The sequence below is a fragment of the Symphodus melops genome (genome assembly GCF_947650265.1).
Source record: "Symphodus melops genome assembly, chromosome: 19".
NCBI classification, from domain to species: domain Eukaryota; kingdom Metazoa; phylum Chordata; class Actinopteri; order Labriformes; family Labridae; genus Symphodus; species Symphodus melops.
This window is the reverse complement of record NC_136709.1, coordinates 12,708,794-12,722,997: the sequence shown is the minus strand read 5'-3', so window position 1 is coordinate 12,722,997 and position 14,204 is coordinate 12,708,794. Positions and strand designations below refer to the sequence as shown.

Sequence of the window (14,204 nt, the reverse complement as noted above, 5' to 3'; positions counted from 1 at the left end):
ATAATCTTAAAATCCCATTACGTTAATAGTAAGATTAATTTAAATTAGACAGTAAATAAGTCATTTCAAAAACAGCAGGGAATGAATATATCTTACAGTACTGTACCAACAGTTTTATTTAGGTCAGCCTTACATTGCCGTTGGGCCGTCTGGTTCCTGTAAATAGACTATTTTCAACTGGAAAGGTTGAACAGTCGGATGCGTTTGAGAGTGAGTGTGTGAGATAGATGAAACATCACTGTAAAATGAGGCGTCCTGTCAAACTAAATAAAACACAGGCCAATATGTATCCCATCAAGATTTTATCCAAAAGAGTAAGACACGGATAGAAATCAAAAACTTTATTACAAAAATAAGTTACACTCACCTCCATTTTACAGTATAAAACAATTTATTTGCAGGAATGCAAAAAACGTTGTTGGCCACCAACAATAGTTTAAAACTGCTAACATCTTTTTTTTCAAAAGGTGGTTGTTATGATTTTATTGAGGGAGTTAACTGTATAGAAAACTGGGATTGAAGAGCAGTTTCCTAAATATGCTATACCGGGAAATAGAAATTATTCACTGCAGTATCCCTTCTACCACTATGTCTATGATCCCTCAGCATATCATGGCAGCTCTCGCTAGGCACACATGCTCACTGTTTGGGCATTATGGCAATTCAGTCATCCATCAAGATTCATTCAAAAGATCTTGTACATGGTTGCGGTCTTCACAGCTGGGAAGGGATCATTCAAGACTGACATGATTTTAGACGATGTTGAATAAGGTTTTACATTATTCTGTTGTTGGAAAATATGTTGTTCTAATACAAAAACAATCCACTTGAATATCATAGTGGCATAAAAAGGGACACTGCAGGGCTTTATTTTTGTTTTTACTTTTTTTTTTTTTTAATCAAAGGCAGTTGGATGCCTGTGATGTTGAAGCCTTTACAAAAGTAACATTTTATCCGAAAAACTATACAACCAGTAACTACATACTCTGAAGAAGCAAGGCAGCTAATTCAGTTCAAAATAGGATAAAAGCAGGGCTTGTTCAGACTCATCTCATGAGATTGTTTTGCATGCCCAGTTTGACTGTTTGCAGTGTCAGAGCTGCAGCTAAAATGACTATATTACATTAAGTACATTGTTTTTGCGCTACAGCTCTTGTGCATATTTTGTTTGAAAACAAGCCCTGCTTTCATCAATATAGTTTCCCTATTTACAGTACAGGCCGGGTAGTTTAGTCCTCTGTACTGAGGTAGTCAACCAACCCTTTAAAGACAAGTTCTGAAAAGAACCACTTTCCTGGAATGCCTGACTTATCCATGCCAGGTGGGTACACCCTAAAAACCTGCAAATGTTCTCTGTCAAACATCCAGATCATACGATTAAGATTGGACATGGATATCCCGACAATAAAAATTGCGATTAGCACAAAAATATACAATAGCATCAAGCTCCTTTGAGCCACTTCAAACCTAAAAACTTAAAAAGTGCAAATTCTTCAATAATTATTTAAAAATGGCATGTTCAGGGACAGGGAGGGGGGAGATTGTAAGGGCAATACACAGCTCTGTTTATCAGTGCTGGGTACAGGGGCTCTGGGCAAATATCTATGGGGATTTAAAATCCTCCAATATTTTTTAAGGTGGCAGTTTCAGAAAAAAGAAAAAGAAAAGAAATGGGGCGGGGAGGGGATGCTTCTTCTGTAAGGCTGGAATATCATTGGACCTTTTTTTGTCGAGCTCTTTTTTTTTTTTTCTTTTAACATCCATTGCAGCTTACGGTGTAACCCCACACATCAAGTCAGTATCCGCTGTGACAGGTCAGGAGCGCCCTCGGCCCCGTTTCCCTGCTGGACCAATAAGAGAAAAGATGCAATTAGTTCAGAAAAAGACAATCCAACAGACACCCACCAATTCCCATCAATCACAGAAATTACAGCTTAATTAGATTCCATGAAAATTTTGATTGATTATATTATTTTGCCATGAGGGTGGTACTCAACTAGCCTCCTAAAAATATATGCTGGGAATGACCTTTGTCTGCTGGCAAACAAGCTGCTCTGACAGATGACACCTGTCAAGGATAAGATATGAAGCCAATAAGCAGGTGGAACTGTTTTTTGTAGATGCAGCCTTATAATCATTACTAACACCAATTCAAGACAATCTTAGCTGCTCTGTAGTTCATCCTTAACTTTCTAAGCTTTCATAACATATGTATGTAAACTTTGTGCTTCGACATACTGACCCACTGACAGAATATTCTTAAAACTAACACTCAATATTTTAGCAGACTAAAACTACAAAATGAACCACAGATTTTTTTTTAGTCACCACAGTTCAGCTAGTCTGAGTTTCCCCTTTTAAATTAAAGAGTAAACAAAACAAATGCATATATTTACCTCTGCTTGTTCCAGGGCCCCCTCGCTGGGAGAAGCCCAGCCGGCCCCTTGGTGTGATACCACCACGGCCCCTGGTCTGACTGACGCTGCCACGGACTCCTCCCCTCCCAACTCGGCCCCTTCCGGACCCCTGGAAGTCGTCATATCCGTAGTACGGGTCGTCATAGCCTCCCCGGTAGTTGTGGTAGTCATATCCATAATAATCGTAATAATCTTCATAGCCATAGTAGTCAGGTGGGTAAGAATAACCTCCTCTTCCTCCTCGGCCGCGGCCTCTCGTTGGTGGTGGCATGTGGGGAGGCCCGTAATAGTAGTATTCGTCATACCTGTCAGGATTCACAGATTCCACATAAATGTTTTTATCTTCACATAAGCCTTTTTTAATGCAAATGATTTGATAGCTAAACGTTTAAAGCCTTTAGTGACTCTTACATTTGTGTTTTAGCGGCTTGTCTCTGGGCTTTGCGCTCTTTCCGCTTCTGGTCAGGGGGCTTGGCAAAGACAATTTCAATGTGTTCTCCCTCGAGGTCTTTGCCATTGAGATCAGCCAAAGCCTGAGAAATTGAAGAGGTTAGTAACAATTAGATAAACTCCTGTTTGTCCTGCACGTCCCTTATTTTCCATCCGTACCTTAACAGCACCATCTCTTTCCTCAAAGTGGATAAAGGCATAGTCTTTCAATTTTTTCACCCGCTCCAGCTTCCCAAACTGACTGAAGGCCTTTTCAAGAATCTCCTCTGTGACAGTGCTCGCTAAGTTCCTCACAAACAGCACCTTGACCTGGAAATGAAAACAAAGTTTAGGGGTTTCTTCAGAGAAGTTGGCAACCAACTGGGGGAAACAATTTGATGTCACACATACATGTAACAACAACTGAAGACACCTGCGCTTCTATCTTACCTTGGCCATGACCTCTGGGTCAGGGTCCTCAATGGGATCAGCCCACTCTACAGTGACCACGTTTCCCCACACCTTCACCTTGCCACTCATGAGCCGGCGGCGGGCCTGAGCTGCCGTTTTGTGGTCTTCGTACTCCAGGAAACAGAAGCCCCGATTCTTCTTCTTGTCGTCCGGCTGATGGTACAATATGACATCATTTAGACCCTCTGTAGAGAAGAACAAAGGAGCAGGCAGGAGGTGGTTAACGAGACACATTTCACAGTTACAGCAGCAACAAACCAATGACATCCAATCTGCATTTAGAAACCACCATTTATCAGACAATACCATTTGAAATGTGTGCCTATTACTGATTCCATTCTTTAAAGAAAACTGAATTTACTTTTTAGTGTCCAGTCAGATCTTAGCGGTAAACCATCATAGCAACGTGAGTCACTCCAGCATAGTAATGAGATCATCATTTGGACACAAACAGGAGATGCTTCAAACACATCTTTACAAACAGGCAAAAAAGCTTATTTAATTCAAATGGTCATGAAACTGTAGAATAAATGTGACACTGAATGTGATGTGGAAGGAGGGGTTAAAGAAAGTTGCAGACTCACCTGTGACTTTTGCAAATTCTTCAACAATCTGCTCTTTTGTTTTACTCTTGGGGATGGAGCCAACAAACAGTCTATTATTGGCCACAGAGATGCACACGCCGATGTGTTTACCTGGTCGAATTTCATTGTTGTTGCACTGCGAGAGAATGGAAGATAATGTAAGTATGAGAAGAAAAAAAGGACACTAAAGAGTCTTTGGCAACTTGCCGTTTTCTTTCTTTTTTTTTTACTATCAGCACACATTTCTTTGTTCTGGCTTTATTTGCATAGTTTTTTTGTCAAAACTAAGTCCAACTACCCAACACACCCGCACTCTTTCTGCTAAGATTTGCAGGAGACTCAGCGTACCAATTTGACAGCCTGCTGTGCAGCATCTTTAGTGCAGAAAGTGACAAAGGCGTAGCCTCTGTTTAGGCCACTGAGAGGATCCATCATCAGGCGGAGGTCCCAGATGGGCCCAGCTTTCTCAAACAGCGGCACCAGCTCATCCTCAAAAAGGTCTCTGGGGATTTTGCCTACGAATATCTGTCAGGCAGAGAGGAGAGTGAGGTGAATGGGTTCAAATATTTACTGTGATGAACAAATTAAAAACATGGGATTAGTGGCATCCAGTTTAAGAGGAATCCAGTCAGCTCTTAGCGGTAAACTATCAGTGTAACCATGGTTACTACAGAGGTTATAAAAGTGTCATCATTTGGACCCCATTTGAAACATGAATGCACTTGCACTGAGAACTTATCAAAGTTAGTTATTCTTGCATCTGTAATGAGTGCTTAAAAGGCAACAAGTTTCATACCTCTGTACCGATGGTGGGCTGAGTCCCTGAGTGGGCGGACTCTGGTGGTGGACCTCCATACTTCCTCTGACCAGTTGTCACATCAAGTGTGTAGCCAGTTCTCTCCAAAAGAGCCTGATCAGAAAAATGAATAAGAAAATGGCGGTTGTGGTTAAAAAATCTATATGACAATACTCATACATTTCTTTTTGATTTATTGAGATAAAATCACTTTTTTGAACAAAGAATCAGTTCTCACTTTAATTTTGGCTTCATCTGGTCCTTTACTGGTGTCTGACACTTTGGTCCCTTGTTTCTCTCTCTGTCTGAACGTCTTCATCACGCCACAAAGAAAGGCACTTTTGTTCTGGGGGAAGAAAAAAAGAGAAAAGTTATGTGCAGGAATTCCTGATCAGATATCAAAAACACGTAAGGGTGAATTAAGTGACATGTTGACCAATCTGATCTTTATCTTTACATATTGGAAGCCTTTTGAGGGCTTTATAATCCTAAATGTTCTTTTTCAACAACACAACGTGCAGTGAACTCAGTTGCTCCTTGTTCAGCTTTGTATATGTACAATAGTTAAGAACCCCATCTGCCTGTACAGACCCCACTGTACAGCCACTCTGTAAGAAGGTCCCAGATATTAACAATGGCTTATCATACCTGAACATGTGAGAGGTCACTGTCCTTAAATTGCAAAAGGACTTGCAGAGCACCTTCCACCTGAAATTCTTTCAGGGCGTCAATCGCTCGATCATCTAAGTCACTGTGTGACACCAAACCTGGAGGAGGGGCGACAACAAAAAGACAAAATTTGAGTTATTAGCAAATAACACTGACGAGGTTTTCATAACTACCATAATGATGTCGATGCACAGAAATATAAAGTACATCTGAGAGGATTTCAAACCCAATCTTTTAGGTTGCAAAACAGACAAATGATGACTTGTAGGATATGGAGTGAGGGCCAGGAGCTTCCTAATCTGATCAAACTGTTTTCAGTAGTCAAGCTGCACTTAACTCTCCAACCAGCACATTTTTGCAGAACTAATCACAACAGATGTGACAGTGCAACTCGATATGCTAGAGCCACTCTATGCTGAGGCTGGGAGTTTCTAATGAGACGGTCTGCACTCTGTTCTATGGAGGGGCCATCACCTGTCCCAAGCAGGCGCACACCAGACAGCTGCTGCCATTGTTTCTGCCTCAGCCCCATCTGGCCCAAAATGCAAAACTGGTACTTTTCTCGATCTTATTGACCAAATGAGTCCTAAAATGACCCCCAAACTCTGGCACTGCAGCTCACCTCATTCAAACTGGTAAGTATCCGGACCACAGAAGAGACACTTTGGCTGTAACTGACGTCATACTTTTAACCTTTCCATCCCTCTGCAACGCTTTTATGAATCGCAGAGAAACTTCATTTAAATTATTGTTGAGACTGGACAGGCTCTTCAATACACATCCCAGAGAGAGGACAATTCATTTGCCCAGACACCAGTGATCATGCAACCATGGCGGGAATGCAAATGCTGCAATCATTTACACATTTTCACACATGTGTAATTTTATATTTTGTAGCACTGCAGTACCCATTTTGTAAGGAAACCACAAAAAGTTGCTTCAGGATCCCAATTCCCCCATTCAAAAAGGTGATATGACAATACATGCAAGAAATTGATAAAACATAGAAATTTGCATATTTGAATATGCAAGTATATTCATTGTGCCTTACCTGCTATGAAAATTTCATCTAGTTTTTCAGCAACTTTCTGTGGTAAACCAGCTTCTAATAAAGTCTGGAAGTGCTCAGAATGGGTAACTGCAGCAGAGGTGTCCATTGGTTCTTCTGGACCATTTCCATTAATATGTTCTGTGGCCATGTCTCCAGAAATCTGTGTAAATGCAATGAGCCAAATTAATCCTGGGGCAAGGGCAAGACTTGGCATGTGTTCAGGAGAGTGCAAAGTCTCAGACTTGTAGGGTCAAAACGTTTGACCATTTTAAAGATCTTGAAAACAAGAGGGATTTTTGTATCAGGTACAAAAGATCATTAGTGGGAATATCATCATGTGTGAAATTAGTAAGTGTGGTTGTGTGGGCCGTCTAGAGACTTTTCACTATCCTGACTGTCACTTGCAGCTTTTAGCTTGTATAAGATAGAAGCTAAGAAACCTGTATATAGGCACTTGACAAATGTTTCAATAGTGTGCTGTGTGCAAGACAAACAGTCAATGCATACCAAATTCCCCAAAGAAAATCAATTGAATGACATCTCGTAAAAAAAAAAAAAAAAAAAGCGTGAAACTACAGGGTTTGTGTCCATGTGGCAGTTGTTCCTTTCTGGTTTTGTTCTTAGCTTAAAAAAAGTTTCTGCAAATGAAGCCAAGTATTGTAAGCTCCTGTATCACAGCCCCGGTGGTCATTTCTGAAGCCTCGTCTTCTTTGGTCTCTAAATTACATGTTAGCTTACCTTCAGCACAGATAGTCAATACACGTGTTCCAACAGAGTCACCCCCGGTTTCCGCTTACTGACCAGTGAGCAAGTATGCAGCATTTAGTATTTTGTTTTCAGCTACTTTAGCGGCTAATTTTGTGTTACACTTGTAAACAATCCAATTGTCACGTTACTGACCCGTTCAAACATAACTTTTGATTTGTTTGTGTGATCGGACTGAGTGGAAAAACTTCTACCTAACTCTCCCCAACATTATTTATCTTGCAGCAACATACTAAACAACAATGCTCTTGTTATTGCTGACTCGGTTAAGGGCCCCTCTAATGGTAAAATGCGACCTCCATCCTGCGACTGCTAATCATTTTCATATCGGTAAGCACGTGCTGTCTCTGTGGTTAAAAACATGTCTGCAATACTTTATAGTATCTCACCCTGAAGGGCTAATCTAAATTTCATGTCTTTGTTACATTTATAAAATACCACGCGCGCCCCCCCGCCCCCCATTTCAAATCGATGTTTAATGTTACATTAAGCGGGGAGGGACACGTTGAGGCTTGCTAGCTTAGCGGGCTAGTGTAACAGACATTAGGCTAGCTTTGGAGAGAGAGAGACCTTCATCTGGACAATAACAGAAGGCGCTAGAAAGCGCCCTCTTCTACAAACGCGTCTGTATTAAGTGTTTCAGAGGATAATGAGCATGTCCGCTGCTACACAAACAATACTGGATGGCACAATTTCCCCCCAGTGAAGTAGCGTTTGCCAGCTAGCCACCGTTAGCATACGATGACAATGAGCATGTCAGATCCACGATCTGTCAAAATAGGCTAGCTTAAGTTAGCATGCTAATTTTGAACGGTATTTGAGTGAGGCCATTGTTATAGCGTCACTTGTCGGCATGGACTCCAGCATTAACGAAGTATATCTTACATATTTAATATATGTCTACTAGGCCCTCGTGGCTAAAGGTTTAGCCTGCTAGATGCGTGGTTTGACAACGTGCCGCCATGTAGGAAGAGTCCATTTTCAAAAAGCCGGTCTGGAGAACTCGTTCCCAGCCTCCACCAGTTTCCACATTGTTTGAAACAGCACCGCACGACTCTGACTTTTTTCCTCGCAAGCAATTCAGCAACAATCACACGACTAATCACAAGCATTCGCCCTACCTGCCGCTGGATCGCCAACGCGAATGTTGTGGATTATTTAAGGAAGATAAATGTGATATTTAAAAGACAGAAAAAGTGTAAAACTCCCGGCACTGATCCGGCTTCAGTCATTCACTCTTGATGATGTAAAATGGCTGCCACGTTCACGCCTCGAGTTTTGTCTCGTCGATGGGGTTTCTTGGACAGCCCTGCACGGGCTTGCCTTGTATGCATTTTACAGAGGAGCAGCAGGTCAACCACAGCATCCATCATAATTACTACAGGGAGTAATTTTACGACAACAGCGCTCTTCGTTTGAAAGATATATGATTGTTAGTCTATGGGAACAAAAACTTTGTCACAATGAGGCTTAAACTGTTTTGGGATAGAAAGAGCTGAATTTTGGTATTTTAAAAAAAGTAGAAAACAAACAAATTAATTAAATCACTAAATTACAAACGATACGTGCATTACGTCACTTTTAACTGAAAAAACATCAATGGCAATCTATGATAGTGATTTAAAGTCAAAAGCCTTGTCTTGGACCAAATATTATTAAAAGCAATTATATAGGCCTATACTTTAATGTAAACCTGCATAGCTACAGTAGACTAACACTTATAACGATGCACCATTTCAGCAGAGTGCCCAAGAGTGCTTGACTTAAGTGTGGTAGGTCTGTGGGTAGGTCCCACTTTCCACCACACTGTGTCACCATTTCCATAGATTTAAAACTCCTCTGCCACATGAACAAAGAAATATCTCTGTAGAAAAAACCCCCACAAAAAACAAGAGAGATTGGTTGTTTGATGGCCAACAGTGAAAGTTAAACAATAGTTAGAATTAGTTCTCTGAATTAGTTTGTACTGCTTAGAGTTCAAAACTTAAATATATTGTAAGGTAACAAACATTTTATACGTTTGTTTTTTTTAGCAACATTAGTCAAGGAAAGAAAAAATAACATAGTATATGTCTGGGTTGACATATTTGGACTTTGGGGGATCTTAGTTGATTCCAGACAGTGCTGTGTGAATGAATGTGACATACAAACCAGGATATGAGTTGAGAATTGGTTTGTCTGCTCTCCTCATCACAGCTGGATGATAGGTGGCTCATGGCTGAAATCATTCAACTTTAGCAGCCACAACAATCATCCACAGGTAGCCTACAGTGCATTAACAGTTGGACTGCAATGGCTGAAAGATTTCGAGGAATTACTTACACAGCTGTTCAGAAGTAGAGTGTCATGAGGATTCCCTGCAGCTCTCTGTCTCGAGCAGTAATAATGATCGAGAAAGAATCAAAGACATCACTAGAACTACTACTACGACTTGACAAATAAGAGGGGAATGTTTTTTGTAATATTATTCAAAGACAAAAATGTGTTTATTCTGAAAATATCCCTTTTTGGTTGTATCTTTGTTTATACAGATAAAGCCAACAATAACAACTCTTTTGATTTAATATAAGTATTTTATGAAGTGTGATTGCTTTTTCCTCTTGAAAGCTCCTCCACCTTCAAGGTGACTGGTGAGAGATTCCACTTTTTGGTATACTTTATTTCTATTCTACTTCTGTTTTCTTTGCAATTTCTACTTTTGCGCTTTTATTTCTATTTTTTTGGAAAATAGGTTGCTTTTAAGGAGAAGTGATAATGGGTTTTTGAATGTTTTGGAAAAAGAAAAGGAAGAATGTTGACTGCATCTTGTATGTATGGAACGCATGACTTTAGAAACGATATATTGAAATTAAAAAAATTTGACAGATTTTTCATTGCTTTATTGTCATACTCTATTATTTAACAATGGCTTCATAAACGTTTCTATTGAGATTAAAATGAAGCATGCTCTGGAACAGGAAAAGACAAGTCCTAAATAATTGAGTAGTAGCTAAATCTCTTTATACTATAAAAGAAAAATATATTTATTTGGTATACCATGAATTGAAAAAGTCAAAGATTAATAATGTTCAGGTCAGCATTTGTTTTCATATACTGTAAAGGTGTAAAGCTTCTTAGATTCTGATTAACAAAAGTTGGAGGTCTGTTTTTTATGTTATGATAATAATATGAAGTAGCCTACCAACAACAGAGACATGAGCTGCTTCTTTGACAACAGTGCTACTGGTTGGTCCAGGAACGACTGTAAATGTCAAGAACATAAATTAAGGGATAATGATTATTAAGATTCTCTGTTAAAAAGCAGTGTTACTATAGTAGTATTTAGATTGGTGGCTTCAACATATACAAATGAAGAGATCTCAGTCTGAAAGGTCCTTAAACTTCATCTTCTATAGACACAAGATACGTCTCAAACTGATATGTGTATTGTTTTTCTTGAATTACACTAATATAACCATTTCAACAATAACTTTCTGTTTGTTTGTTTCAGACAATGCCTGCTCTCGTGTCCTCTCCAAACTGTAACGTGAACACCATGAACTCCTGTATGAGAGAAGGCTCCTTATGGTTCCTGTATTTACAGAGTTCTCATGCCACCGTGTGGAGAGAGTGTTGCTGTGTACCCAGCAACAAAGAAACGGCTGTTTATCACTCTCTGTGTTTGGATATTTACATATGACCAAAAGAAATACTAACAACACGTCTTCTGTAAGGATGTCTAAGATATCAGATCATGTGAACAGAGCATATTTCTGCATGCATTATGTGAAATAACTAAAACGCTTTAGCACCATTTGAAATGCTTAGCTTTTTTCTAAAGTAGAAATAAACCAATTTTGTTATAATTTAGTTTATACACACACAAATTGTCCCTTTGAGACTTTCCGCTGTTTGAAGTATTTATGATGACTCTCTGAGAGTTGGAATCATTTTTTTTACCTTTATTAGATCACTAATGTGCCATGGGAGCCTTTACGTGAAGGGCGGCTGTGGCTAAGTTGGAAGAGTCCTTGTCTCTTGTCCGGAAGGTTGATGGTTCGATCCTCTGCTGCAATATGTCCAATGTGTCCTTGGGCAAGACACTTAACTCAAATTCCTCCTCCTCCTGAGTGGTTAGATGTTACCCTGGTATAAAAGCACTTTGAGCAGTCAGAAGAAGTGCCATACTAGCTCAAACATTAACTTTAGAACCTCTGATCACAGTACACAACACATCTGAACTTGTTATTGAAATCCCTCATGTAATCATGTGAGGCTTTAATGTATTTCAATTTGTTTTTTAATGTTTTTATATGCTGACAAAAAAAGCACTTTAACTTTTTATTCGTAGATCCTTTAACTACTACATATACCAGATCAAACGACATTATGTACTTCATTATTCTGTACTTCTATAACAGACTCTCTTTTTATCTCTCACTTTCTCTTAATGCATCTTAATAAAGCTCATACCTCATATCAAACGTGTCACTGATCTTCACTTCTCTTTACACAACTAGCCAATAATGACACCAGGTCACTTTAAAGCGTCACATGGCACTTGTAATTCTTATTTTATGTGTATGCTCTTCTTTTTGCTGCAACACTTGACTATCCCCTGGGAATCAATTAAGGATCATCACATCTGTTGTCTTAATTTGCCATTTACTGCACAGAGTGTCTTCATTTTTCTGTAATTCTCTTCACTCCTTTATATTCCTATTTGATGTACCACATATTTATCTTATCTATTCTGTTTCAACGTTTATTTTGTACTACCTACTTGCTACTTCACTGTGTTGCTGTCAAACCCAGATTTCCCCTCTGTAGGTGAATAAAGTATTTTCTTTTTTTTAAATTGTTGTTTATAAAATAGGTCAACACATACAGACATATGTGCTACAACTTCAGCTATGAGGTAGCATGAGGATCTTACACACTTGGCAGGACAAGGAGGGCAAAGAGAATAATAAAAACTATAGTAAGTAAATGATAAAAATTAAATCATGAAGTTAACAGAAAATCTGGTGTGACAGTAGAAGCATGTATTTCATTTTGCCAGTTTTCAATAAATTCATGTTTTTATGTTCTTCAAATTTCTATCACCAATATGTTATACAACATATCAATCCATTCATATATTGAATATTTCTTCAACCATTCACCATATATATATATATATATATGCTTTTCTGCATGAGAGTGAAATTTTATATCCGTTCATCTCACATTTTAATTCCTTTAATAGTTTTCATGTTGCCTTCATCTGTGAGCTGGAGGTGCAATAAAAATTGAAAGCGAGGAGGTCTGGTTGGTCTCTTCAGTTTAAATGAATCTAAGAGTTCCCATTAATCTTCAGTTGTGCTGATGGGTTTCTGTGTAATGTTTTGATTATTATCTCATTAAAGCGTCTCGACTCGGCATCAGAGCTGGAGTTTTATTCTGTCTTATATATCTGATTCTCTGCGATGTTCCTTAAATGTTGTCCTGGGTTGGTCTAGATTGATTGGTCTGTTTGGTCCAAATTTCTAACCTGTGTGAAGATATTTTCTATTCTTTTAGCCAAGATGGAAGTAAACCATTTGTAGTGAATATTTAAACTTATTATGTCTCGAGCTTGTGCAGTCTAATTGATCCTTTCCTGGTTCTTGTAGGATTGTTACTGTTGCTTTTCTGCATGAGAGTGAAATTTCTTTTTTAAACAAGACCTAAGTACATTTTTTCAACAGGATAGGTATCAAAACATATGCTTTGCTTTTATACCCCAGTGCTGTAAAATTAAATCTGTCTGGTGATTTTTTCGTTTGGAGTCTTGCTATTTCAGCATAAGACATTTTTATGTTTGCTGTGAGTTGTCGCTTTTTTGTTGATTTTGTTTTGAAGATGCCACCAAGAGCATCTTGGCCTTCAACCTGGCACAAACAGACACGGCTCAGCTCACTGTGTCTCCTGTGCTCTCTGCTACAGAAGGGACAATGTTTACACCGCAGAGCCCCCTGACTATATATCTGACTTGTGTTTCTTCAACCATATAGACTACACAGTTGACTCCAGACCTGAGGCTTTCTTCATCTCTGTTGTTTAACATCACTCAACATCTGAAGTTCAGCATCACTCTCTAACTCACTCTTCAGTCCTCTCTATGATGGTTTCAATCAGGGATTTTACAAAAACAACAAGACACAGCTGATCTTATGTACAGCCAAAGAAACATGGTGCCCTTTAACAGCTCTTAGTTCTTATGAGATGTAACACATTTTTTTTCTTTATTAGATACTATTTGAGTAATTTAATTCCTTTATAGATAGGAAAGAGATCAGAAAAAAATAACAGGAGAAAGTATGGATACAGCCTGATAAACAAATGTAAAGGAACCCAGAACGGTTGCAAGTGCTGCTATTTTTTAATGTGTCAAGTGCTAGATTATGGTTGATGAAACAGAATCAAAGCAGATATTAAAAAAAATATGATTGGGAATAAGAGAATAAAGAAAAAAACATATTTAGTTTGATGGTTGATCACTTTTAACAATTAATACTTGCAATTATGTTGTGATACTTTAATGTTGTTTTGAAAAAGCATAATTAAGCCTGTTTATTCCATATTACAATCAGAGGACATATTGCCTTATGTTAATTCATGACATGTGTCATATAACCAAAATAATAGCACACAATCCTGGAGCAATAATTAGCACTACTTGTATAATTTGAAATGTCAAAGTTGAGAAGAAGAGTAAAAATAACACAATGACAACATCACAGAAAAGACCTTAAATACCTGTCGTTTTAAAATCTATTCATCCACAGCGTTGAGTTTCAAGTCTTTGGCAGAGGATTTATTACCAGCACAACCAAGGACACAGGACGTGGGCTTAAGTAAACAGGCAGACAAAGTACAAACTACATTCATATTCATCCTTGACATTTGGGCTGCTTGTGGGCGGACAGATGAATACTCTACGATCAAACATGTCTGCTTATTCAAAGCTTCTTCCATTGATCAATTCCATGATGCTTTAATGTAGTTTTTATGTTGAAGGA

General features: G+C 38.7%; 1 protein-coding gene across 4 annotated transcripts; it reads right to left on the bottom strand.

Moving 5' to 3' along the window:
- Nucleotides 1-326: 326 nt before the first annotated feature.
- Nucleotides 327-8,499, bottom strand: LOC306840381 (heterogeneous nuclear ribonucleoprotein Q-like). 4 transcript variants are annotated; one of them, XM_079369621.1, is made up of 13 exons: nt 8,304-8,497; nt 6,418-6,577; nt 5,346-5,464; nt 4,936-5,043; nt 4,698-4,811; nt 4,250-4,426; nt 3,902-4,037; nt 3,297-3,502; nt 3,027-3,176; nt 2,829-2,950; nt 2,397-2,722; nt 2,029-2,068; nt 327-1,844 (listed from the first exon to the last, which is right to left on the bottom strand). In XM_079369621.1, exons 2-13 carry the CDS (start codon nt 6,563-6,565, stop codon nt 1,796-1,798), a joined length of 1,695 nt encoding a protein of 564 aa, XP_079225747.1. In that variant the 5' UTR covers nt 6,566-6,577; nt 8,304-8,497; the 3' UTR covers nt 327-1,795. The 4 variants fall into 4 exon arrangements, with proteins under 4 accessions (XP_079225747.1, XP_079225748.1, XP_079225750.1 ...); XM_079369622.1 differs by having other exon boundaries at nt 327-1,841; XM_079369624.1 differs by lacking the exon at nt 6,418-6,577 and having other exon boundaries at nt 8,304-8,499.
- Between the last annotated feature and the right edge of the window lie 5,705 nt (nt 8,500-14,204).